This window comes from Pipistrellus hanaki (genome assembly GCF_964339955.1).
Source record: "Pipistrellus hanaki genome assembly, chromosome: 3".
Taxonomy (NCBI): domain Eukaryota; kingdom Metazoa; phylum Chordata; class Mammalia; order Chiroptera; family Vespertilionidae; genus Pipistrellus; species Pipistrellus hanaki.
The window spans coordinates 107,965,354-107,991,635 of record NC_140505.1 but is presented as its reverse complement, the minus strand read 5'-3'; the positions used below and the strand labels follow the sequence as shown (position 1 = coordinate 107,991,635).

General features: G+C 48.0%; 1 protein-coding gene and 1 long non-coding RNA gene across 2 annotated transcripts in view; one reads left to right on the top strand and one right to left on the bottom strand.

Moving 5' to 3' along the window:
* The window catches only part of CCND2 (cyclin D2), a 25,726-nt gene extending 20,386 nt beyond the window's left edge, over positions 1 to 5,340 (bottom strand). Inside the window, exons 1-3 of the mRNA XM_084880361.1 lie at positions 4,842 to 5,340; positions 2,800 to 3,015; positions 188 to 347 (exon numbers count right to left, since the gene is read on the bottom strand). Coding sequence (XP_084736487.1) covers positions 188 to 347; positions 2,800 to 3,015; positions 4,842 to 5,036 — 571 coding nt within the window. The 5' untranslated portion in view covers positions 5,037 to 5,340. The remainder of the gene's footprint in view (positions 1 to 187; positions 348 to 2,799; positions 3,016 to 4,841) is intronic.
* Positions 3,022 to 26,282, top strand: LOC311620748. The gene is made up of 3 exons (XR_014794740.1): positions 3,022 to 4,026; positions 24,620 to 24,840; positions 24,931 to 26,282. It is a non-coding gene; the product is annotated as an uncharacterized lncRNA (long non-coding RNA).

Sequence of the window (26,282 nt, the reverse complement as noted above, 5' to 3'; positions counted from 1 at the left end):
TTTTTCTTCCTTACCACACCTGTCCTCATAAACCATTTATGAGTTCGGTAGAGAAAGAGAATATGGCAGCTCACATAAAGGAGAAGCAGCCCGGGAATGAAACCTTGGACTCTCCAGGCCACCCCTCCCTTACACCCCAAACCCAGCCTGCCTCCCCGGGACCCCGCCACCCCTGGCCTGCTCCTACCGGTGGCACACAGAGCAACGAAGGTCTGGGCATGCTTGCGGATCAGAGGCAGCTTCTCGTTGTCCTGGGGCAGCCTGCGCAGGATGGGCTCGATGAAGTCATGAGGAGTGACCGCAGCCAGGTTCCACTTCAATTTCCCCAGCACCACCAGCTCCCACTCCTGGCGGAGAAGGGAGAACAGTATAAAACACACCGGCGACCCGGTGCTGCTGGGGCTGGGGTCCAGACAGTTTTAATGATGCTCATTAGGACGCTGCTGGGCTGTAAGGCTGCCCATTTGTCAGAATGCTCTCGAGCTTTGAAGTTGCGGAAGGCTCTTCTTATGCTTCCAATGTCAGGCTCCACTGAAACTGAGAGCCCAGGTAGCGGCTGCCAAGATTCCACTTTCTTCTATTTCTTCTCCAGCTACCCCCCACCCCACTCTGACTCCCATGCAATGCTACTGCTTGCCCACCCAGAACGCTGAACCCACAGTAGGCTGCTGCCAAGGTCACTGCAGCCCTTTGGTACTAATTTATTGTATATGTCTCCATCACTGAGGTCTCTCTAATCCTCATGGAAAAATGATGCACACAGATAAAGCTCAAAATAAGGTTCCTTGGCCCAAATCCTTGGCAACCAATTAGCTTGCTTATAGTTGGTGCCAAAAAATTGCCATTTTCCTCTCCGCTAAAACCTTCCCTCAACACATAATACAGAAATCTTGGGGCAATGATACACAGCCAGAGCACCCTTTCATAGGGCATTGCCAGTGAAGCTGAATGACCAAGATGGTCATTAGCAACCCATTGTGCACCTGGGAGGTGATTCAAGGTCAGGTGAAGGTGCTTAGTGCAAATGCTAAAGGGGACAATACAACTTTGTCTTTTTTAGGCCTTTTGTCAGCAGCTCACCTAGTAAAAAAACCTTTTCTCCCTTATTGAGATACTTCTGGGGAATTGCATTCAAAGGGAAGCAGGCCAAAATGAACACCTTACAAATGTGTAGTTGGAGGGGAAATGGATCTATCAATTGATCATCTTCAGGAGCACCCATCCTGTATGTACCCTGCTCTCTCTGTCCCTGAAAACAGCTGACCAGACTCCCTTCCATCTGCTAGGCAGCAACCCGAGTCAGCCCTGCTTCCACAGCGCTCCCTGCCTGTGGGCTGGGCCTGCTCCCTGCCCGGACTCAGCTTTCTCGGGTGTAAAATACTAGAACTCTTCAAGACCGCAACTTCTGGGATCAAGAGATGAGCAATGGGAAGGAGTATTTGTTTGGAGCAATATAAATCAGCATGGTTGATCCTGGAAAAATCGGGGTGTCCTAAAGAACACCTCAGTCTATCATCATGTTGGAACAAATGGACCATATGGAAGATCAATGTTCCTGCCCCCCACCCCCCCACTTGAGGAAAACAAACTGGTTGCCAATTCTAACAATTTTTTCTTTACAAACTGTAAAGACTATTGAGGTAGAACAAAATCCCTGATAAGACGACTAAACCACCCGTGTCTTCTGAGATGTCTTGAAATTCCAGCCCTTCCTTCTCACGGGGGAATGCGAATATAAATCTCTCATCTTGTACCATTATTAAAGGAAGCAGATCTCCCAGAAGAAAGCACCTTTCTGGGCCTCTCCGGACCAACCCAGAAGCAGCTGAAATCTGGCAGCGGTTCAAAGGTGAAGTCATTCAGGCCCCGCTACATTCTCGGCAATTCCTCCCCCACTCTTGCACATGTCTGCCACTAGATGGCAGCACAGCTCCAGAAAGGAAGGCCTCTCACAAAGAGCTCAGTCCCAGCAGCCAGTCGGCTTGGTGGACTTTGTGCAGGCCTTGCCAGTAAGGGAAAGGGCGGTAGGAGGGGGCCCTTTTTCTAAACGGTGTAGAGAAAGGTGTGCAGACACTGAAGGTGGGCGGCTCTACCATTCCATTGCTGCAACATGGACGTCTTAAGTGTGGCGCGGCAGGGAAAAAGAGTTAGATTGGTAGGAAAAGGGTTTGCTGGTAGAAAACCAGTGAAGACAGGACCCATGTGGTTGTAGAGGTCACAGCGCCACTGGAGGCTGGAGCTCATGTCTGAGATTCCTCCAGCGGGGGCCACATTTTGACTTTGCTCAAAAGTCAGTGAACTCGTATTTATTGAACAGCTACTATGTGCAGGTATCTTGAGACTTTATAGCAATATAGACACTACCGTTGAACTTCAAGTTCTTAGGGGACACACACCACCACTCATTCCAATCATGTGGACTCATTCCTATCATGTGTGTAGCCAGGCTATTTTCTCGGAATACGGTGATTGAATTTTATTAAAATATTATCATTGGGTTCCCATGCATCTCCTACGCGCGCGCGCGCGCACACACACACACACACACACACACACACACAACTGAAAATGAATCTCACCAATACAAATCTCCATGAGGATCTTCTCTGTGGATATAGCCTCAATAGTTCATGAGAACACACACACACACAAAAATCTTATTAAAACAAATATTCCCTGTAAATGTGAACGTTCCGGTGGTGGGTAATTCTGCATCCTAAGAGTTTATTTGGAGACCAGGAGAGTCTAGGAGAGAGCTGGAAGTGGGACACGAAGGGAGGGAGGGAGGGGAGACATTACCAGCAGTTCCTCGGGCTTGATGGAGTTATCGGTATAAATGCACAACTTTTCTGCAGTCAGGGGTATGGTCTCTTTGAGCTTGGAGGCCAGGAACATGCAAACAGCACCCAGGAGCTGAAGGTGGGTCTTAGGGGTCGGAACCCCAGCCAAGAAGCGGTCCAGGTAATTCATGGCCAAAGGAAAGACCTCCTCCTCACACTTCTGCTCCTCACAGACCTACAGCGTGGGAAAGAATTGGAGGGAGGGGGGAGGGGAGAAAATATCAGGAAAAGAGAGAAAAAAGAAAAAGCATAATTTATAGAAATTACAAAAATATTTTTTTTTTGTGGGTGGGGGAGGGGAGTAGAATGTGATAAGAATAGAAATGAGGAAATTGGGGTAAATCTAAATAGCCCATCCGTGCTGGGGGATTCTCCAGAAACCTTAAAAAAACATAACAAACAAACAAAAAACGGTGAAATTAAAGGTTCAAAACGGGGTTTGTCTGAGGGGGGGGAGGCAAAGAAATCCGCAGCGCCGCCCGCAGCCTCACGCCGCTCCATTTGGCTATTCACTTCTTCCCTCACTCTAACTCACTCACTCTCTTTTTTGGATTTCGTCATCTTTTCAAAAAATCAATAAAAATATTCTGGAGGCTCCGGGGGTCTTCTTCTTGGTCTCATTCGAACCCCCAGACTCTACTCTATCATTCCCGACAATTGGAAAAATTGTCCCGGGTGGTCCCCGCGGCCCAGGCGCCGCTATTGGGGGGGTGGGTGGGGAGAGGTGGGGAAGGGAGGGGGAGGGCGGCGAGGAGGAAGAGCGCCGCAGCCGAGGCGGCAGGAGTCGGAGCGAGGGGGGGACCGTTTCAAAAAATAATTAAAAATCGAGGAAATACCCTAGAAAAGCCCTTTTGGCGTGAAAACCCCAAAGAGGACCCAGGCTTCCCAAAACGGAGGTTTCGGGTGCCGGAAAGGTCCGTTGCTCTATCCCTGGGGCTTCGGATCCCGAGGGGAAACTTGGAGGGGTGAGAGCCGCGGCGGGAGTGTCCGGCCGCGGCCCACAAGGGCAGAGACGGGGGTACGTGGTGAGGAGCCGGGGGACCGAGAGGACCCGGGAGCCGCCGGAGAGGCACGGGGAACCCGCTCTCTTCTTTCGGGGTGCCCCCATCTCCCCCCCTGCACACACCTCCTCCCCCCTCCCCACCCCACCCAAATCTCCGCACCGAGGACACTGGGAAGCCAAACTGTAAGTAACCTCTGTGACCTGCGGGCCGGGGAAGAGGGCGGCGGGAGGAGCGGGGCGGCCGCGATAACGGGGTGCGAGGGGGAGCGGGCGGCGTTCTCTAGCCTTTCCAACCCGAGTTTTGCAAAGCAACATGGCGAAACCACGGCAGGTCCAGGGCTGTGCATACGTGGGCACACGGCTTGCTCTCGGCCAAGATTTGGAGCAAGGATAAAGACATGGTTCTTTGGGTCTCCCCCTAAAACACACGCTTCTTCAGTGTGACTTCCGGGGCTCCTCAATTCCCCGTTCCTCTCCTTCCTCCCCCTCCCCCCTCCCCCTCCCCCCGTGAGTGCCAACGCGGAGTCGCGACCACATGCGGGGAGCTGGGGCGAGGGCGAATTTGCTCTAGCCTGGGTGGGGGGCCGGGGGGCTGCTTTTTAAAAAAACGCCTAGGTCCCGATTTTACCGTCCTAGTCTCTCGTCTTAACTGCGCACAGGGCAGGTCAGAATGGGGGTGGGAAGAGGCAGCCACATGCATGCACACGCGCGCGCGGATGCTCCCCCACCCCCACTCCGAGCCTGCCTCGTTTCTCCCAGATTTCCATCCTCTCCCCTCCCCCACAGTGAATCTTGCATCTTGCAAGGGCCTGAAATGGGGCCACGCGTCTCGCCAAAGGGCGCGGGGGAACCTCGAACACAGGAGCCGGGAGGCGGGAGCGGAGGCTATCTTCCTCCTCTCCCAGTTTTAGGGCCCCCTACGCGGGTGCGGGTGCGGGTGGTGGTGGGGGAAGAGATACCTCCGGGTGGGGACAGGCGGAACGTGTCCCGGGACCTACCTCCAGCATCCAGGTGGCCACCATCCTGCGCATGAAGGGCTGGATGTCCTTCTGCACGCACTTGAAGTAGGAGCACTGGGGGAGGTAGCGCTCCTCGATGGTGAGCAAGTTCTGCAGGACTCGCTCGTCGCGCAGCAGGTTGCCGTCGGGCACGGCCCTGCGGACCCGGTCCATCTCGCCGCACAGCAGCTCCATGGCCAGCGGGGTGCCCGCTCGGTCCCCCCGCTTTCTCTCTCGGACTGGAAAAGTTTTTTTTTTTTTTTGAAGGGGGGGGAAGAGGAAAGGGTTCCCCTTAACCTCCTTGCTCTGGCTAAGTGGGGTGGTGGTCGGGGGGGGGGAATGGTAAGGGCAGAGAGGGAAGCCGAGGGAGGAGAGAGGAAAGGGATGGGTGGTGGAGAGGAGAGCCGCGGGGTCTGCAGACTCTGCCTCTCCTCCCCTCCGGACTGTCTCGCTCTCCCCAGCTCGCTCGCCTCTTCTGCTCTGCGAGGCGGTGACGCAAACTGGCTGGGCAGTCCTCCTCCCTCTCGCCGCGCTCCCCTCTCCGGTTCCTCCTCCCCTTCCCTCCCCTCCCGGCCCTCCCCTCCGCCTTTCAATCTCTCCCTCCCTCCCTCGCTCCTTTCCCCTCTCGTTATTAAGGAGAACAGCAGCTGGCCCGACCTAACTTCAAACGCGGTCTGCCCCCCCCCCCCGCCCCCCCAGCTCTCCGAGACGCTCTCCCTCCATCCAGCCCCGCATGCCAGGGGCCCCGGATAGGGGAACCCACCAAAAAGCACCTATTCTCTTATTGATTGCCTCTAATTTCGCACACGCTGTCGATGTAGCCTACCAAAGTGCGACCCTCCAATTTTGGCTTCTTCAAAACTCATCCTGTCACTCCTGCCCATGTATGGAAGACCTGGGAATGAGGGGCAGATTACTTGGAGACGGGGAGACAATTTAGAAATAGACCCCTTAAGTAAAAAAATAAAGGAGTGCGATTCCAGAAAAATTGCTACCTCGCATACCTAGAGACACAGGTTATATATCTTAAGTTCTTGATCATCTCGAAGGTGTTTCAAAAGCCCACTCAAAGGGACCAGAAAAGCGTCCTCTCTGCACCCCCCCCCCCCCCCCGCCCGTCTGCACACGCACACCGAGTGTGTGGCGAGGAAGGGGGGGGGGGGGCAGGAGGGAGGAGGCAGCCTCTCCGACGTGGTAGAATGTGACCCTGAGCTGCAACCGGCCTGTTCTTGGGGGCGCTATTGGGAGCCAGGGCGAGGCGCCCGGAGCCGCGGCAGGCGGGGCGGGGACGGGCTGCCACGGGCCCCCCGCGGCCGGCGGCCACGCAGGAGAAACCCGCTTCCGCGCCCCGGCCTCTGCGACAAGCCGGGCGAGGTGTCTGCGCCGAGCGTGGCCGCACTGATACAGCTTTCTAGGAAATAGCCGGGAGGGGGAGGGGAGGGGAGGGGAGGGAGGGGGGAGCTCACCCTCCCTACCCCGGTGCTAATGCCACCCTGTGCTTTCCCCGGGGGCCCCTGGCCTCCACCGCCGCCCTGCGTCCGCACCCCCGCAGACCCCTCGGGGTCGCGCCTCGCCCGCCCGCCAGGCGTCCTCTCCGGGGAGCGGTCCTGCGGAGGGGACCGGGGATGCTGCCCGCACGGTCGGCGGGGACACGTGCTCACAGGCATCCTCGGGTCTGGCTGCTTTGGCTGCTTTCGCAAGGGACATGGTGGCGTTTCCTCACCTCCTTCCTCTCGCCACCCCTGCCCTGCCTCTGTGTGTCACTGCGCTTCGGGAGGAAGGGGAGTGAGCCCCGCACCCCAGCGTGCGAGCCGACCTGGCACGTGCAGGGAGCCTGGCGTGGGTCGGGGTTCTGGACCTACCGAGGGCCGTCTCTACCGAGAGCCGCCCTTACCGAGAACTGGGGCCCCGAACCGGGGTGTGGAGAGCAAGTGGTGGGGGGGGCGGAGAGGGGGTAGGCTGGGTGAGCAGCTAACGCCGTGCCCTGAAGGGAGGGGTGGAGGGGGTGGTGGCATAGAGGTGGCAGGGACTGAATAAAACCAGAGGTGCTAGCGATTAACTTAGGCCCGGGGCCAGCCCCTAAACGAGGGTGGGGCGGAAGGGGCAGGGGGAGGGGATATCGCTTTAAAAGGGTGTGTAAGAGTTTGGGGCGCCGTCTCCCCTCCCTCTATTTGCATAGCCAATGGCTCTGGGGCTCCTGCTACTGCGCGCTGATTGTTACCGGGCAGATTACTTTTTTTTTTTTTCTTTTCTTTTTCTTTTCTTTTCTTTTCTTTTTTTTTTTCTTTTGGTAGGAAGGGTTCTTCGCTACATCAAAAGGAAGCCTAGGCTGGGCGGAGGGAGAGCGGGGCCCGCGGGCGAGGCTGGGCAGAGGCCGGGCGCCTCGGTCCTTATCAATAGCTGCGGCAATTGGTGTTCCATCTACTGTACGGAGAGAGAGGGGAGGGGAGGGGCGGGCGAGGAAAATGACTAATTGCTGTGGAAGCCATTAGTTTTAGGGAAGAAGAAAAAAAAAAAAAGCGTACTGAAAAACCCGAGTAGCAAATTCAAAATGAAACAGTCGAGGAGGACCAGCTCAAAGCGATGACATCGGGTGCTTGTTCCCCGGAGTAGAGTCGGTCCCTAACAATCACCTATTGATTTTGCTCAACTTGGACTTCCCGACTCCAACTTTGAGTCAGTCACTCCGGGTAAATACACCGACTTACATGTGAAGACCCCCTTAAAGGGAAAAACTCAAACGTAGCCGCCTTTGAGCAGATCAAAGAAAGCTGCGGGGGTGGGGGGTGCTGGGAGAGGTATTTTTAAAGTATAAATCTACCCCGACAGGCAAGGACAGAAGCCAGGGAGGGCTTCCAGCCTCTTGACATCACTTGATAACTAATCGAGAGGGGTTCTCTCTCCACCCCCCACCCCCACCCCTACCCCTACCCCTCCCTCCGGCAGAAAAAGCGTCCCCAGCCCTGGTCCCCAGGAGGGGGCGGGGAAGAGGCGGGTGGTCTACCTCCGGGTCTCACCCACCCTGGGGAGACACCACGGGTGGCGAACCCTCAAGTCTCCGGCCCTCTGGCCCCTTCCCTCCGCCCTACCCCTACCCCTACCCCAGTCCCGCTTTGGAGAGGAATTCAGTGGGGAGCGGGCGGGGGCAGAGGTGGCTGCGGCGGGGCGGGGCGAGAGTGGAGCCCCCCCTTCTCAGTTCACCGGGACCCTCAGGTTAGGAAGCTTCCCGCGGCTCAGAGGTCTCGCCTTTGCAAGTTCCCCCATTTACTTCCCCTTCCTATACGGACTGCTCCTGAACGTCAACTTCGCAGCGAATCAGCCCCCCCAGTCCCGGTTCAGTCTCCCCCACTCGCGGGGTGGGGCGCGGGAGGGTGCGGAGGTTGGCAGGAATGCCTCGGAGAGGCTTGGACTGGAAGCCGACTTTCCCTTCGGTGGCTGCTCAGACCACGTGTTAAAGCCTTACTTCTGCTGGGCCGGCAGCTCTCCGCCCCGCACGTGGGGGAAAAGCGTGTTGCCTCCTGGGCAGCAGCGCGCGTTTTCTGTAAGTGAAGACTTGCTCTGAGAGAAAAATCAGGCGCCTGTGCTGAGGCTTCGAAGTAAAAACTGGGCGCTTGGGGAGGGGTGGTAGGAAAAAGAAAGAAAAAAAAATGTTGGTTCTTCCTTACATCTTTTCACCCTTCAAGTGTGTGTGTGTGTGGGGGGAACCCCACACCCCGTCCTTTGTAGGATCAGTGATAAACTTGAGCAAATGCAAGTTTTAAAAGCCTTTTTTTAGTCCCTCCCTTGCGGGCTCCCCACTTCCTACTCCTAGCGTTTTGGAGTTTCGGTTGGAAAGTGTACAAAACCCTGTAGGTGCAGGGTGCAGCCAGGTGTTGGGTGTTTATAGACACATTTCTGCAGGAACTTGCAACGCTGAACACACAGACTCCCCAGCTAGCCCGGCAGATGCCCGCCCTCCAGGTGATCCCGGAGCCTCCAAGCTGCGGAGTCCGGAGAGTTCGAGCCCCGGTGCCTCCGCGTCGGGGCTGCCAGGCCGGGGTGGAGGAAGGGGATGAGTTCAGGCTCAGGGACGGGGCCGTCGCCCTCCCCTGCCTCCCCCGAAGGGCAGAGCGGTCTGTGTGCTTCTCCTTGGAGGGATGGATGGTCAGACAACCAAAACCGAAAACCCGACAGTTACTGCAAAGTGGACGGCAATAAGTCCCAGTTCCAGCTTCGGGCCTCGGGAATACCGGGACGGAACGGGAAGAAGTATAGAAAGATAATTTTTTGTGTGTGTGTGAGGGGAGAGAATAAAAAGAGAATAAGAATAAACTAAAAAAAAAAGTGTGAAAGTAAAAGACGAAAAGGTCGGCAACTGGAGAACAAGGGGGAAGGTGGGTGGGTGGTTCGGAACGAGGGGCCGGGAGTCCCCCCGAAACCTGGGCAAGGCAATTCCAGGTGTGAACAGGCTTCCGGGGGCGCTCTCGCCGCCGCCCCCACCCGCCACGTCCCCGGGAGCTCGGGGTCCTGCGGGGGCACACTGGGGGGCGCAGCCGGGGGGCCTGCAGCTCGGGCCGGGGCCGCGCGCCGGGGCTGCACTGCGATTGGCGTGGGTTGGGCAGGGCGCAGCCGTCCTTTCGCCCACCTCGCATCTCTCTGCCCTCTCTTAGAAAACAAACAGTAAAAAGACCCGAACTTCCCCCTCTTCCTGTCTGATTCAGCGGTAGGACACGCCTCACGTGGCCGAAAATAGCTCTGGAAGCGCATTCGCTTCATAAAAGTGAATTTCCCAACCCGATTTGGGGCGGAGGGCGGCCCTGCCTCCGGGGAGGACAGGAACGGCCCCTCCCGGCCCCTCGCCCCCCCTCGCCCCCGGGCGCCCCGGGAGGGGGCCGCTGCTCCGCTCGCGGAGCCACCACGCGGCTTTTTCGCGGAATTTTGACGTCACCGCACGGGGGGCGGGGGCCGGGGCGCGGGAGGAAGCGGCGGGGGCGGGGGCGGCGGGGCGCGCGCGGGGTGGCGGCCGCGTGTCCGGCTCCGCGCGGGGGGCGCGCGCCCCGGGGCCCCGCGGAGGGGAAGGCTGGTTTGCTCGCGAGCCGCCGGGCACCCTCCCCAACCCCTCCGCCCCCGCCATCTTCCACTGCCCCCCTCCATCCGCCACCGCCAGAGAGGTGTTTTGTGGTGGTTGTTTTTTGTTTGTTTGTTTTGTGTGTGTGGTTGGTTTTTTGTTTTGTTTTGTCTTTTTTAAACCAGGAGCAACTCTTGACTCCGGAAAAGGCTTATTTCTTTGGCTGGTGGTCCAGTTCCGCTGGATACTGACAGCTGCCTGAACATCCCGACTGCTGGTCACGACACCCGTCACTTAGCTTTCTACCTTCTCTGCAGCCAGGGGGACGGGAACGTAGCTTTCTGTCCTTAGGAGCATGAGTTCTGCATTTGCTTTTATGCCAGGAGTGCTCCACGCGAGACCTAGTCCTTCCTGCTGCCCGCTCCACTCACCATTTAAATACCCCGAGTTGCTTGATACTATGGTAATTACGTGTAAGATACATCTGCTGATGATGGGTGTGAGCAAAATTGGAACCAATTTGGCGTTAGGAGCAAATTCGTCTAGAAACATGCTTGTCAGAAACAAATAGATGGGCATACGTGCAGGGGGCTCCCCTTCCACCCGCGGGCGCCCCTGTGGTACCCTCCTCGCGGGGAACCCAGACTGCAGGGCTGCAAGCTGCGGCGGCACAGTGAGCCCACGCACCTTCATTTCCCCTAAACTTGGGCAACATCCTTTTAATCTTTCAATCTAGGGGGTGAGATCTGAAATATGTCATTTCCAAACCCACGGTGACAATTCTGAGATTTTGCTGAAATGTACAAGGACCTTCAGTGGGAATGTTAGGGAGAAAAACAGTCAATAATGAACTGACTTCTACCTCAGTGAGGTACAGAAATGGTGGCAGGAATCAGATGCAGAAAGCTGGGGGCTTCTTCGAAAAAATGTGGATTTGAGTTGGAATTATTTGTTTCTAATGTAAAGGAGAAGCTTACTGTTAGACTCATATTTCAAGTGTGACAATTCTTCTTTTTTTAAGATGACAGAATTTGGTTATGAGCAGTACTTTCTTGATTTTTAACATGGTCCTTCTATTTTAAATTTAATATTTCTTTTTCGTTTAATGGTTGCTGATCTGACTCAAGTGACTTTGTTTTGTTCCTTCTGGACAAAAAGGTTAAAATTAATAAAAATGTCAAGATTTGCTGGGGATGTTCAGCATGAGTGAACTGTATTTGAGGGCTTGCTTTTTTGGTGCCTGACTTGATGGACATTTGGTTTGTGTACAAAGATAGAAAAATAGGATAAATTATTGAAGAGGGGAAAAAAGGGAAGAAGTATTCAAAAAAACAAAACAAAAAACAAAAAGGCAACTGCCCTTTAAATTTTGCTCCTGCTTAATTTTAGACATTTAAGTGATGGGAGGTCAAGTTAGGCACTTTGTAGATCTAAATTCTTAGTAAAATGTCAAGACTATTCCCACCAGAATTTTTTTTTTGAGCAATAGTTATTTTTATTTGTTTTCTAAATTCTTTAATTTGGTCAAAGTTCACACATTCATTTCCCTTAAAAATGTCCACTTTCTCAGTATGATTGAATATTCTTTCGATTTCATGGATTTATTCAGCTTAAATAGCAACCAAATTGAAGCAATATAAAATATTTATAATTAATATTCCTTATTCATATTTTATTTTCTAATCTCTAAACACAAAGATTGCCAGCATCTGTTAGTGCCGTTTGTAACATAATTCTACGACATGCTGAATTCATATTCTCCAAACTTTTAAAAACTAATTAACAAAAACTGGAGAAATAGTTTTCTTGTTGAGGCTTTTTTCTTTCTATTTTTTCTCCCAGTGGTAAATATCAGGAGACAGATTGAAAATTTTTCTAAAATTATTTTTGTGGTGGTCTTTTGTTGGCATTAAAAGGAATGAGCTTTGAAGTGTGAAGCAGGTTGTTTTTAAAGTTTTATAATCTGCAAAATGTGCACCTCTGGAGAGAGATGTTGTTTCTATTTTAGGATTAACCTGAAAGCAGGCAGTTTGTGTAAGTATGCTAGACACTCCAAACTAGGTTGGATTTAGACTCTTCGGAGGAATGTATTTCCTCTTCGCTCAGCCTGAAGAAAGAGCATCTGCTCTTACATGAACTTGAAACAAAGTGTGTGCCTATGCATTATCTAAACAACTTAGGAAAGCACAAATCCAGAGCTGAGGGGTTTGTGTGAAAGGTGAAATTAGAACAAAAAATTATATTTTATTTCTGTTGTTAGCAATCTCAAATCATACTTTCACTGTGGTCTTAGCAACTACAAACCCAATCATTCTTGTGATGTGTGAAGGTGTTCCTCCAAGCCTTGTTTAATAATGATGATGATGATGATTCCTCTGTCTCTTCTTTTATCAATGAGCGTATGTGTAAGCCTTCACTTTATTTTTCCTTAAAAATTGCCATCAAATTGTAAAAAAATCATGGATGTTAAAGCTGGGTTTTTGTCCTGGAAAATAATACTAAAGCACTCAATTTTGCACTTTTGAAAATGAAAAGTCACCAAAATTTAATATACCATTTGCTAAGGTGAAGGAAAAAACACACAGGATTAGAAAAGAACGAGAATTTCTGTGCCTAACTTCCAAATTCTTTCCTTCATCATGCCCACATATGTTTCCGTTTTTGAGAGCAGCTGGTCCATCAAGCAAATGCAAACCCAGGACCAAAACTCTCTCCTGGTGTCAAGGAAAACATCTGAAACAAATGGTTTGGGTTAGTTTGCTTGAGGTTTCAGGTGAAATGCCTTACATGTGGCATCCTGTGTACATCAGTTCTTTCAGGATTGTGAAACATTATTTTTTAAAAATATTTTGAGAGAGGGGAGTCTAGGTCAGAGGTAAGATGTGTGCAGAGCCTTTTGTTGGGGGGGGGGGGGGGTGTCTTCCTGAGATCATCTGGCCTCAGGAAATTCTGTTGTCTCCAGGAGCAGCCCCTGAGGTCTCCGTTGTGTGATTCCAATTAACTGGTAAATAGCAGGTTTTTCTAACCCCTACTTCTAAAGATTACTCTTCTAGTGTTTCTCTTTTTAAATAAGATGGTATGTCTATTGTAATATTTCCCTAATAAGAAATCGAATAAAGCTTCAATTTACTTGCCTTTGTACAAAAAAAGTTAATAAAATTACTCTTTATAGTGTAATTACCAGCAATTTTATGTCATCTAGCAAATGACTTAAGTCAGTCCGTAATGGAACGCCAGTGAAATTTGCTACACTTGGGATGAAAACCAAACTTACCTTGAGAAATCAAAGTCTGACCTTTCGTTTACACATGTAAGACTTTACCTAGGCTGTTTGTAAGTTTTGCTGAGTGAAAATCTTCCAGATTTAGGAAAGCCTTGTTCACTACCATAGATTAAATGCAGTCGTGTTTGGAAATAAGGGAAAAGAGGGTAGAATCTCATGACATTTTGGCTAGTCATAGAATATGCCTCCTGTGTCTGGGAGTCTGAGATTGAAATTCTATATAGTATTCATCAAGGTTATTCATGCTGAGCGATCCCATGTATTACACTGATAACATCATAGGACTGTGTACAGATACATCAGAGCATGTGGGGTATGCTTCAGATTTGTAAGGTTTACTTTTAATGATTTTAATGGAGAAATCAAGTACCTTGAGATTTCTGTGCTTTGCAAATGCCTTTGGTTTTTGTGATTTATTCATTTATTTATTTGATAAAAATTGAGATCTTAACATGTGCCAATAAGTGTGTTAGGCATTGGGGATGTAGTGGGCCACATAGTTAGACACTCAATGAATGTTTTAAAAGGCAGGCAGGAAGGAAAAAGAGTTGAATACAGAGCTCCCCCACCACCCCCCCCCCAAAAAAAAAAAAAAAAAAAGAATACAGTCCCTGTCCCTGAGAAGTGCATTGTTCAGTGATTAAATATGGGAAATAATTAATATCCCATAAGTGGATGCTTAGATGCCATGCTTTATCCCTGTTATACAATCTACCTTAAACCAGGGATTTGGAAATTTATCTTCTCTTTAAAACTAGTCTAATCAAGTAATTATTACTTGGATTTCACAGTATTTTTATTATGTTCTTAAATTATGTCCTTAATTTGTTTATAATCTTTAAAAACTACCATTAGATGATGTCTTGGTCACATTCTGGACTTCGTTTTTCATCCTTTTAAAGTAGCCAATGATAGAGCAGCTTGCTTAGCCCACCATCCTGAGAGCATTCCTTTCTTTGAGTAGCTGTATTTCCCAGAGCATCTGTTTCTTGTCTGAACGAACCCACCCTGAATCTGACAGGGTATTGATTAGTGTTTCACTGCTTTGATTAGGGAAGCTGATGTCAGAGTAGTTCATTTACTTGTCCTAAATCACTCAGACATGGGCAGAGCAGAATATAGACCACTGATTGTTAGCCTGGACGTCTCCTCAAACGGATGCAAGAAGGAATGTCCTTCTCATTGGCACCAGTTGGGTGAAATGACACTAGGCTGGAAGTCAGAATACTTGCATTCTGGTTCCTACTCTGCCACAAGCCAGCACTGTGTGACCTGGGGATAGCTTAAATGTTTTCATTTCTGAAGTTCCTCATCTGCACAATTTAGCTAGCTGTAGAAAAGATATGAACCTCCCATTCAACTCTAGATTTATAAAATTCCCAATGGCTTTATCAAGCCATTGATAGGAATCCTAAAAATAGGAATCATATCTTATAGCACCTTTTATATATTTTATGTTTTACAGAACGATTCTTAAATTGTGGATTTAGCTATATTCTCACTCCCCAGGTACCTGGGAGATATTAACTCACCCTGGGTTGGAACTTTTAAAATTCAGTTCCTTCTATAGGTAGACATGATGTATGTTGTCAGGTGAAGGAGAATGCTGTTTTCCTTATCCTAAGTCAGTAGACTAGAATGGCAATTCTCTGAATTATATGAGATGTAAAAATATATGGAACATATATCTGTTTCAAGGTGCTTCACTCAATCCCAGCACATAAGTTAAACTGACATACTTATTTCTACAACTCAAACATAGCCCCCATTAGAGCACATAGAGACATCCAGTTTTGAATGGACCCTGATTTGCTGATCCTTCTAGGTGACTAAGTGACAGCTCACAGCCATTGCGGGATCATTAAATGGGGCTCATCCTGAGCTCTGTGGAACTCATGGAGCATCAGATGGTTCCTTTGGTAAAAACAGGGCAAGGCAAATTTCCTAGAGTTGCAACATTAGATAAGACATCTCTGCTTGCTTTCTGGTGTGTTCTGATAACTAGGGATAAGCAAGCAAAGCTGTCTGCTGTGCTCCACTTTTTATTACTTTGAATGTGTGAGAAACTTCGCACATCAGGATCCTTTATACTCCAATAAAATACCCTTAGATACACATTATTTACTTTAAAGATGTATGTGTTTGTAGACATTTTTCTTTCTAAATTGTGACTAATGAAAGAAAAAAATTGTAGTAATTAATAAACAATTATATTTGAGATAGGTGTTCTATGAAACTTTTTATTTTATTTATTTTTAAAATATATTTATTGATTTCAGAGAAGAAGGGAGAAGGAGAGAGAGATAGAAACATCAATGATGAGAGAGAATCACCAATTGGCTGCCTCTTGCATGCCCCCCACTGGGGATTGAACCCGCAAACCTAGGCTTGTGCCCTTGGCCGGAATCAAACCTGGGACCCTTCAGTCCACAGGGTGATACTCTATTCACGGAGCCAAACCAGCTAGGGCTCTATATAACTTTTTAAAATGTATGGCATATAGTGTCATGGAGAGAGCACTGGACTTAGGGTTCGGGTTAGTGAGTACTAGTTCCTGTATTCCACAAGCTGTGTAACAGGGCAAGATCTGTATGATAATACAATGTTTTAGGGTTGTAAAAGAACCCACGGGTCTCTTAGTCCGTACCCTGGTCTATCACAGGGGAACCCCTAGGACATCCCTAAAGGTGATGTCTTTGCTCCAATGTTTCTACTGATAAAGAACTCCTGTCATAACCCCATTGTATGCCCATTGTAAGTTTATATGTTGCTTTCTTAGATTGAACAGGATTCTTTTTTTAAAAAATAATTACTTTTTAAAGAAATATTTATTTTTATTGATTTCAGGGAGGAAGGGAGAGGGAGAGAGAGGTATGAGCATCAATGATGAGAGAGAATCATTGATTGGCTGTCTCCTGCATGCCCCCTACTGGGGATCAAGCCCCAAACCCAGGCATGTGCCCTTGACCGTGATGGAACTGGGGACCCTTCAATCTGCAGGCCAATGCTCTATCCACTGAGCCAAACCGGTTAGGGCTGAACAGGATTCTTTATTAACATCTGAACTCAGCAACATTGGTGTCTACTTACTCTTGGTGGGCCTTGAGCTAGGTCCTTTGCCTTAGAGGAGCTTTCCAAGAACCATGTGTCATTGCAATCCTGGAGGACAGGAAGGTTAAGTAACTTACTGAAGGCCAGTCAATAAGGCGCCCCAAACTTCCTGCTTCCTGGCCATTTCTGCCCAGAAATGCAGTCTCTGGCCACTGAAACAAGGCAGAATTAACCCTCTCCCTTATTTATGCTGACAATTGGTCAGATATTTGAGGATGCCATCTCCTCACCCTTTTCCCCCAGGCTGGACTATACTTTCTCTTCAGCTACTCATTTGGATACTAGCAGGCCAGTCTCCTCTGGATCTCAAATAGTTCACTGGTACTCATTTTAAAGTGTGGTTTCCTTCATCTTAGGCTAACAGGAAAGCAACTCGGCAACTTACAAACCTTCAGATAATCAATGTGGTTACAGCAAACACACTAGGCCAATGGATCTTCCCTCACCCCATTTTTCCAGAGAAAGCATCCCCCAGGACCATTGAGGACTTACCTACCTAGAAAGGAAATATAAAATGGTTATCCCATCTTCTGGAAGCTGCTTTTATTTTTTTTTTTTAAATCAATCTTTATTGTTCATATTGTTACAAAGGTTCCTCATTTCTTCCCCCCTCCACCAGGTTCCCACCCCACCCTCCGCCCCCTCCTCATCCCCCACTGTCCTCATCCATAGGTGCAGTTTATGTTCAGTCTCTTCCTCCCTCCCTTTCCCCAATAGTAAATCCCTTTTCAGATAGTAAATCAGTTACTTAGCATTTTCTCATATCAGTAATACCACCACATGCCCAATGATACATTTCACACAAAAGACATTTCCAAATAGGTTAACCAGCCTCATCCAGGCCCCACCCAAGGCACTCACAGATCAACACCCCAGCCCTATACTAACTCAACACATCCAGATCTAAGCCTTCATCACTTGATTCAGCAGACCCTCAAGTTCCCACAAAAGTTTCCAGCCATGTCTGAGAGGCAGCCGTGGGGGAGGGGCAGGCGAGGAGCGAGCTGTTCTGGGCCTGGCTGCTCCGGGTCTGGCCTCTGTTGCTCTGGTTCATTCCACAACCAGCTGCTCCGGGTCTGGTCACCACCGCTCCCGACCTAGTTGCTCTGGACCTGGCTGCTGCTGCTCCGGGCCTGGCCGCACCCGACCCGGCTGCTCCGGGCCTGGCCGCTCCCAGCCTGGCAGCCGCTGCTCCGGGCCTGGCCGCACCCAACCCAGCTGCTCCGGGCCTGGCCGCTCCCAGCCTGGCAGCCGCTGCTCCGGGCCTGGCCACACCAGACCCGGCTGTGGAAGCTGCTTTTATTAATAAAACCCCAAATTTCACTTCATTTTCTCACCTATACATTGGGTGAATTAAACTATGGATGATCATACCTTATCTGTGTTCTCTGGCTTCAGAGAACAAAACTAGTGTCTCTGGTAAAACATTAGAAGGAGACATAGTTCTGTTCATATAATGAGCTTTCTCTACCATCCATCCTAACAAGTCAAGAGGTACCATCAGTGATCAAATAAAGGACCAGGTAATTCACTAGGGATGTTGTGAGGGGATTGATGAGTCTTTTTTTCTTTTCTTTTCTTTTTTTTTTCTCTCTGATCCTTGGTTTCCTCATATGTCAGATGGTAATAATATCTACCTAGTAAAGTGATTGAAAGAAGTAAATGGCTGAAACTGGTTTGGTTCAGTAGATAGAGTGTCGGTCTGCGGACTGAAAGGTCCCAAGTTCGATTCCGGTCAAGGGCACGGCCTTGGTTGCGGGCACATCCCCAGTAGGGGATGTGCAAGAGGCAGCTGATCAATGATTCTCTCTCATCAATGTTTCTAACTCTCTATCCCTCTCTCTTCCTCTCTGTAAAAAATCAATAAAATATATTTTTTTAAAAAAAAATAAATAAAAAATAAAGGAGTAAATGTTTGTAGTGTATTTAGCACAGTGCCCTAAAGTATAGTAAGCATGGAAAGAAAGCTAAGTGAGGTTTATTATTATCATTAAACTCTATTTTTTTTTGTGTTTTCTCAGCTCTAGGAGTTCATGAAATTATTAATGTATTTTATATCCTCTGTGAAAGTGTCAACATTTTTGTACCATATCTCAGCTCTGGGTGTCTGTACCCACTGTTTACCACCAACATGGGCTGGTTACTCAGGGATGCTGCCAACATGGTTTACTCTCAAACAAGTCCATTCTAAACTCCAGATTACCTTGTCCTCAGGAAGACATGTATTAAGAGATAATCTGAATAGAAAGGTCAGGGGAAAACCTATGCACACAAACCCAGAGGTTGATTAAATGTGTAACTTTAAGTCAGTTATTTAAAATATAAAGATGTTCAAAGCACTAAAGGAAACTATAAAGAATTAAAGCATAAGAAATAGAATATATCAACCAAGAAGCAAATTATTAAAAAACCAAATGTAAATTCTGGAGTAAATATGTATAATAAGTAAAATGAAAATTTCACTAGAAAGTTTCAATAGAAGATTTGAGCTAGCAGAAGAAAAAACCAGCTAACTTGAATATAAATTGAGATTATTCAGTCGTATGAACAAAAGAAAAGAGAGTGAAGAAAAGAGAGCAATCTCAGAGACCTGTGGAACACCATAAAGCATACCAACATACCTGTAATGGGAGTCCCAGAAGGAGAGGAGAGAGAGCAAGAGGCAGAAAGAATATTTGAAGAAATAATGGCTGAAAATTTCCCAAATTTATTTTAGAACCTACACATTCAAAAAGCTCAACAAACTCTAAGTAGAATAAACTCAAAGACAGTCACAAATACACATATCATAGTCATACTTTCAAAACACAAGGAGAGCCCAACTGGTGTGGCTCAGTGATTGAGCATCAATTTGTGAACCAAGAACTCACAGGATCAATTCCTGGTTAGGGCACATGCTCGGCTCAATCCCCAGTAGGGAGAATGTGGGAGGTGGCCAATCAATGTTCCTCTCATTGATGTTTCTATCTCTCTATCCTTCTTTCCTTGCTTTCTAAATAAAAACAGATTTTTTTTAAAGCAATAGTTATTTTTTTAAAAAAGACAAAGAGAGAATCTTAAAAACAGCAAGAAATAAAGTAACTTTCATAGACCAGGGATCCTTAGTAATAGCTGACTTCTCATCAGAAACCATGAAGGCCAGAGGCAGTGGAATTACATCTTCAAAGTGCTGAAGGAAAAAGACTATCAACCAATAATTCTATTTCTGCCAAAATTATCCTTCAAAAATGAAGGCATAATTAGGACATAGTTCATGTTTATCCTCTTCTTTCATTTTCTTTCCTTCTTTCTTTCTTTCTTTTTTTTTTAATTTCCCAGCTGGCAAGGTTGGTAAGGTTGCTGTAGAATTGCTTTAGACTTGTCACTATAGTGAGGCCATGTGGCTTCCTACTCTCTACCCTCCCAAGGCCTTTCCATGTTCATATGATTTGGCTGACTTACATTTAGAGTTTCCAGGATTGCATTTGCTTCCCTTTTTTCTCTTTAGAGTCTCCCCATGCACCTTTGATTCATTCTGATGGCTTCTTATTTCATCTGTGGGCTCAGAGAGTCAAATAATTTGGAAAGGCCAATCAGTTTATATGTAAGTGGCAGGCTTGACAGCTGTCTGACCCCACTGTATTTGTTATTTCTGCTATAACGTGATTCCTGTGTCTGAAGGTTCACTTAATCTAATTTTCCCATACTTGCATAAGACCTTCCACAAGCCCTGCCTTCTCATCACCTCAGCCTGGCAAAGTTCTCTTCTTTCTCAATTTACCCAGCTAGTGTCATCTACAATATACATCAGACACCTGCTTGGGACTGATGTCTTGATTGATTCTATGGCTTAGTGGTTATGAATGTGGTGTCTGGAGTCAGAGGGCCAAAGTATGAATCTGGCTGTATTACTTATTAGCTGTGTAACCTTGGGAAAATTGTTAACCTCTCTGGGCCTCACTTTCCTTATTACAAACTAGAGATGCTAGTTGCACTTACTTCATGTGTAAAGCCAGGTAGCACAGTGCCTGGCTCATGCAAGAAGCATTCAATAAATTGACTCCACCACCAGATCGAGGGGTAAGCCCCGACTGGCCCAATCTGATCAACATAATTCCATTCATCTTGTCAGTTAGAAATAGGTACATGAATTTGACTAGTTCAGAGTGGTTTTCAAGACTGCAGTTTGATGATGTGGTCTCAGATGTGAGGCCTTGAATTGCTAGAAAAAAAAAATATATGTGTGTGTGTGTGTGTGTGTGTGTGTGTGTGTATGTATATGTATGTATATGTATATGCATATGTATATGTATGTATATGTATATGTATGTATGTATGTATGTATGTATGTATTTTTATTTATTTTACGAGTAGGAAGCCAGCCTGAGAGCAAATGCAGTAAGGCAGAGCTGAGAAATCAAAGAGAACTAGAAGCACAGGGCTGATCTAGTATCTTCCTGAAGTTACCCTAACCTCTGGAATTTTCCATGGCTTGAGCCAATTGAAAAATGTAGCATTAAGCTACTTTGTTGTTGCTGTTTTTGAAAATTTTGTAATTGATACTCTATATTGTCATCTTTGCCTTAACCTTTGCCATTAGATTGTAATAGCCTTCAGATCATAAAATAACTTGATGAGCTCTGTGCTGCCGTGCACCCTGGTCCAGTTCTGTCACACAGCAGGTTCTCATTCACCTAAACTTCAGGCCATAGCACTTATTTCTCCCTGCCATTCATGGGCTTTGAGCATCCATCTTGGAGGCAGAAAGAGAAAGTGGCCAGAGTGCCGTGTAGGGTGGTTCTTGGCTGCTTCATCTTCCTGCCATGGTACAGTAATAGAAAACAAAATGCTTTCCAGATTAGCTAAGCCTTATTGAGCACTAAGCATTTTTCGTTGTACACACAGAGTCATATTTTTTCCTCTCGGTTACCTATGGCTACTATTATGATGCCCTGTGTTACACATGAGAAACTGATGTTCAGAGAGGTTATTTAAGTTGCATAGGTCATACCACTGATACATAGCATTAATTTGGAATCCTGAATTCAAATGACTATATCCCTGTCTTTAAGTTCTTATTCCACTGTACAGAAAATAAAACTAGAACACTTAACCAGTGCATTATGGGTGTGACTACACATAAAAGGTGGTACAGAACACTAATCACCATACATGTACTTAAATATAGGCTTTTGAAAACATAAAAAAAATGGTAAATAAATGTTTGTTAACTTCAAAGAAATGTTTAAGGTATATATGATTTTTCAAACGATTTCTCACTTTCCCAACATTTTCAGATAACTCATCACCTTCCATATCATACCAGTGAGATCTTAAAAAAAAAAAAGTTTAAAAACCTGAACAGGATCATGCCAAACTTATTGTTCTATAACTTAATTTTTTCCCCCCAGTTAAACAATGATTATTTGGAGTTTTTCTCTGCTGGTACATATAGCTCTATTTCATTCATTATATGTACAGAATGTTTCTCAAAAGTATTCTAATTTAACCATTTCCTACAGTTAATAAATATTTGGGTGCCCTCTCTTACCAATTTTTTGCTTTTGGAAATATATTCCATCAAGCATCATTATACTTTGCTTCTTTGTGCATTTGAGTGTCCATAGGGGGAGGAAAATATTAAGGTCTTGATTCTATAAATTAAGAGGGCCAAAATAGAAAATGAATGTCTGAGGTTCCTCGCTTCTACGGCCTTACAAGGTATAAGGGAGCAGACACATACACACATAACTTTCACTGTAATATAAGGGGTGGTGGGGGTGGTGGATAAGGATTACCACAATGGGAGTGCAGAAAAGAGAAACGGGTTCAGCTGAGTGGATGATTGAGAAGAATGCCTGGAGGGGGTGGTCCTTGAGTCTGAGCTTGGAGGATGGTAAGGCTCTGATGCTTTGTCCACTCATCCTTCTATCATTGCCTGGCAATGTGCCTATTATTTGGTTGGGCTCTGTTAGACCATTTGGTTGGATGCACAGTGGCAGAGAAGGAAAGGAAGGACACTCCGGGCAGTGGAGACAAAGCTCAGGAACAAAAGTAGAAAGTGCACAGTATGCGCAGAGGCCAGGAACCGGCTGTTGTGGCTGGAGTATCTGGCGCATGGATCACCTGGGAAGCGGGAGGGAGAAGGGATGTCAGGGCGTGGGCTAAAAAAGCGCCCAAGAGGATTCAGATTTGCCTGGAAAAGGATTTTTCTTCAGAGCGTATGATCAAGGTTGGGTAGAGGATTTAAGGACAGGGTTGACAGCTCTATGATTGGGATGATATGAGCCAGATAGATGGATCTCTGTTCTTTACAGGTGCCTAATAGCCCCAGGTGTTACTGAGTCTGTTGCTATGGCAGCCTCTATGCTTCACTTTTGGGGTTGTTTCTGCTTTGTGTTCAAGTGAAACAGCCATGTGGAAGAAACACTACAAAGTTTTAGGGGGGGGAAAAATCCCAACCTACTTTTAGCTGCCACTCTGTCTACATCCATAAAAATTCTTTCCATGCCCCATGAAATTCAACATGCAGTTTATCTTGTTTGTTCCATAAAACATCAGATGCGACTTTAATGGCCTAACCCCAAAAAAGATAACTTGACAGACGTCAAACATTAAGCAGCATTCCAAATAACCTTTAGCTGGAGCCTGCCTTCTACGGGGCCATGTGGATGTCAGCCACATACAACTCGAGTCACGCTGACATAGCTGGCATGCCTGCGTTGCGATGGAATCTCGGGGGTACCAATCACAGGCCAGAGAGAAGCCATTGGCCACGAGAAACAATGTGAGAGTGTTCCCATCTCTTCAAAGGAGGAGTGTGCACGGTGACGGGAATGACAATGGCAGCCAGAGGAGGACGCTGACCCCAAAGCGGGATGGGCACACGTCAGTAACGCGGGGCCACTGGGCAGGAGCATTCCAGGGGCTCAGGCCATAGCCACGCCCTTCTTCTCCTGACCCCCACCAGAAAAATTAGATATTACCAGCTTTTCCCTAGAACCACTTCCTGAACAAAATGCTCTGCTGTCCCCAGAGGTTCGACAACTCCAGAGTGGGTAATAGTTGCTGAAGTTTTTTAAGCACTTTGATCTACCAGACACGGTGCGAGGCTCCTTCCAAAGAATTCGTTTAATACAACTCCGTGGTGAGGAAATTTTCACAATTCCCATTTTATGAAGGAGGAAACTGAGGCTAGCACTCACCTGAATCCATAGCCAGAAACTGGCAGAATCAGGACTTGAACCACTGTCTTTCAAAAGCTAAAGCCTGGGCTCCTGACCACTGCACTCAGTCATGTGACTGCTGTGTGGGAGCTGTGCCACCCACAGCAGCCACCCTCCCAGGAGGTGGAACTCTGGGCTAAAGGGATTCTTTTTTCTCTCCTGGTTTCCTGGGGGTCGGGTAGGCATGTCTAGCATACTGTTCATTTGCCCTGGCTGGGTAGCTCAGTTGGTTTGAGCATCATTGTGATATGCCAAGGCTGTGGGTTCAATCCCAGTCAGGGCATACAAGAATCAACCAGTGAGTGTGCAAATAAATGGAACAACAAATAGATGTCTATGTTTTTTTCTCTCCTTTCATCTCTCTCTAAAATCAACAAATAAAAAATAAATAAATAATGAAATAAACATGCTGTTCATTCAACTCTGGTTGAGCTCGGCGATTGTGTGGTGCAAGACTCCTGGCGAGGCAGGCGAGGGAAGGTGAGCAGCTGGAGGTGGGCGCTGGAGGGGCTGCAGAGCGCAGACAAGGGTGGGAGGCTGGGTGCGTCTTAGATCTGAGAATGAGTTTTCTCCTGACTTTCCTGGCCGGGGGGGGGGGGGGGGGGGTGTCTTTCTTCTTTTTTCTTCTAAGATTTTTTTTTTCTTACCTTTTTCTAACTTGATGTGTATCAAGTAATTGTGCTCAATCATTAACAGCACCCACCCTGACCATTTTGGCTCAGTGGATAGAGCGTCAGCCTGTGGACTGAAGGGTCCCGGGTTTAATTCCGGTCAAGGGCATATACCTTGATTGCAGGCACATCCCCAGTAGGGGGTGTGCAGGAGCAAGCTGATTGATGTTTCTCTCTCTCTCTCTCTCTCTCTCTCTCTCTCTCTCTCTCTCTCTCTCCCTCCCTCCCTCCCTCCCTCCCTCCCTCCCTCATTGATGTTTTTAACTCTCTCCCTCTCCCTTCCTCTCTGTAAAAAAAAAAAATCAATAAAATATATTTTAAAAAAATCATTAACAACACCCTGAGGATGCAGCATCTCTTTGGTTCTCCAACAAATGAATGAGGTAGGTACAATTATTGTTTCCATTTTAAGAAGATGAAGAAATGAAGCTCAGGGAGGTTTTGTGTGTCTGCTCATTCAGCGCCTAGCCCTCTTCACCACGGTAACGACGACAACATGAAACCAGCGTTGCCCCCGCTCCGTACACGGCACTGCTTCCAATCCCTAGTACAGGAAGCCCTGTGGTCCTCACAACTGCACCATGACAGAGACGACCGTCAGTCGCCCTTGTGTAACAGATGGGGAAACTGAGGCACAGAAAAGTTGATGTTGTTTTGTAATTTGCCCAAGCTTGCCCAGCTGGTAAGTGGCAAAGCTGGGGTTATTTTCCACCGCTCATATTTTGTGATAAAATAGGAGGTTTCTTAGTTTTTGTCTTGTTTTTCACTTCAGATCTCTTTTGATGGCCCAGAGTGGGGGTGCCAGGATCCTGAGAAGAGTGTCTCTGAGCTGAGCTGGGAAGAGGTGCCAGCGACCACGTCCCTGCAAGTCTTGGGATGGAGGGGGTGGAGAGGGCGATGAGATGGCAGCCACAAGCCTGGGGCTTTGCCAGGGGAGGCCTCAGAGCACATCGTGGGTTGGCACCCCTGTGCTGGGCAGTGCACAGCGACGAGCCGCGGCTTCTGGGAGACCAGCAGAGCGTGGTGCTTGGGAGGGAAGACTGGAGGGAAGGGCTGGCATGGCCTCAGCCTTCAGATCTGAGAAGGGCTGTTCTGTGGCACAGGGGGTGTAGGAGGCGGCTCTCCCAAGTGCCAGGCAAGAGAAAGTAGGTTTCTGTGTGGGCAGCAGCAGGGGGGTTTCAGGGAGAAGGAGGGCACATTCCCTACAGTGCACAGTGTTCCACCAAGGAGCGGTGGCCACAGACCTGAGCCCCTACAGAACAGATGGGCCACCCTTAAGCTGACCTCTTCGTTGTCTCTGCCCCGAACCTGCTGAGACCCTTGGCTCCAGCGCCACCTTCTTCATGAAGCTCTTCCGGACCTGCTATCCCCCGCGCCGAAGGACTCAGAGTTCCACTGAGGGGACAGAAAGCCTAAGTATCCGAGGTCCAGACCAGCCCACATTCATTCGGGCAGGGGTCCCTCAGGGGTGAGGCTAAGACAGGCAGGCTGCTGATGGAAGCCTCAGGCACTCTGGAAGCCAACCCCGTCAGCCCCAGGACCTCTCCCGCATCAGCCCCCTTCCGCTGTTCCCTTGGTCTCCGAGTCAGTGTCCCGTCAGCTCTCTGGCATGATGTCTCCTGTGCTAGCAGCTTCTTGCAGGTATGCATTTGTCAGATGCTCAGACAGCACTTCTTGAGTACTTACCACGTATCAAGCACTATCATAACTTGTCCTGGAATTATCCCATTTAACTCTCCCGACAACCCTGTGAATCGATGTTATTATTATTATTACCACATTACTAAGGAGGGGAGAGAGGCCCAAGTCCGAAGCAGCTAAGGAGAAAGCTGGGACTTGAACATGATGTTGAAACCCCAGGCACCAAAGCCTGGGGTTTATCTCTTACTTGTCCTCAACAAAAGGAAGCCAGGAAGCCGAAACCAGTTTGGCTCAGTGGATAGAGCGTCAGCCTGCGGATCGAAAGGTCCCAGGTTCGATTCAGGTCAAGAGCACGTACCTTGGTTGCGGGCACATCCCCAGTGGGAGGTGGGCAAGAGGTGGCTGATTGATGTTTCTAACTCTCCATCCTTCCCTCTTCCTCTCTGTAAAAAAACAATAAAATATATTTAAAAAAAGAAGAAG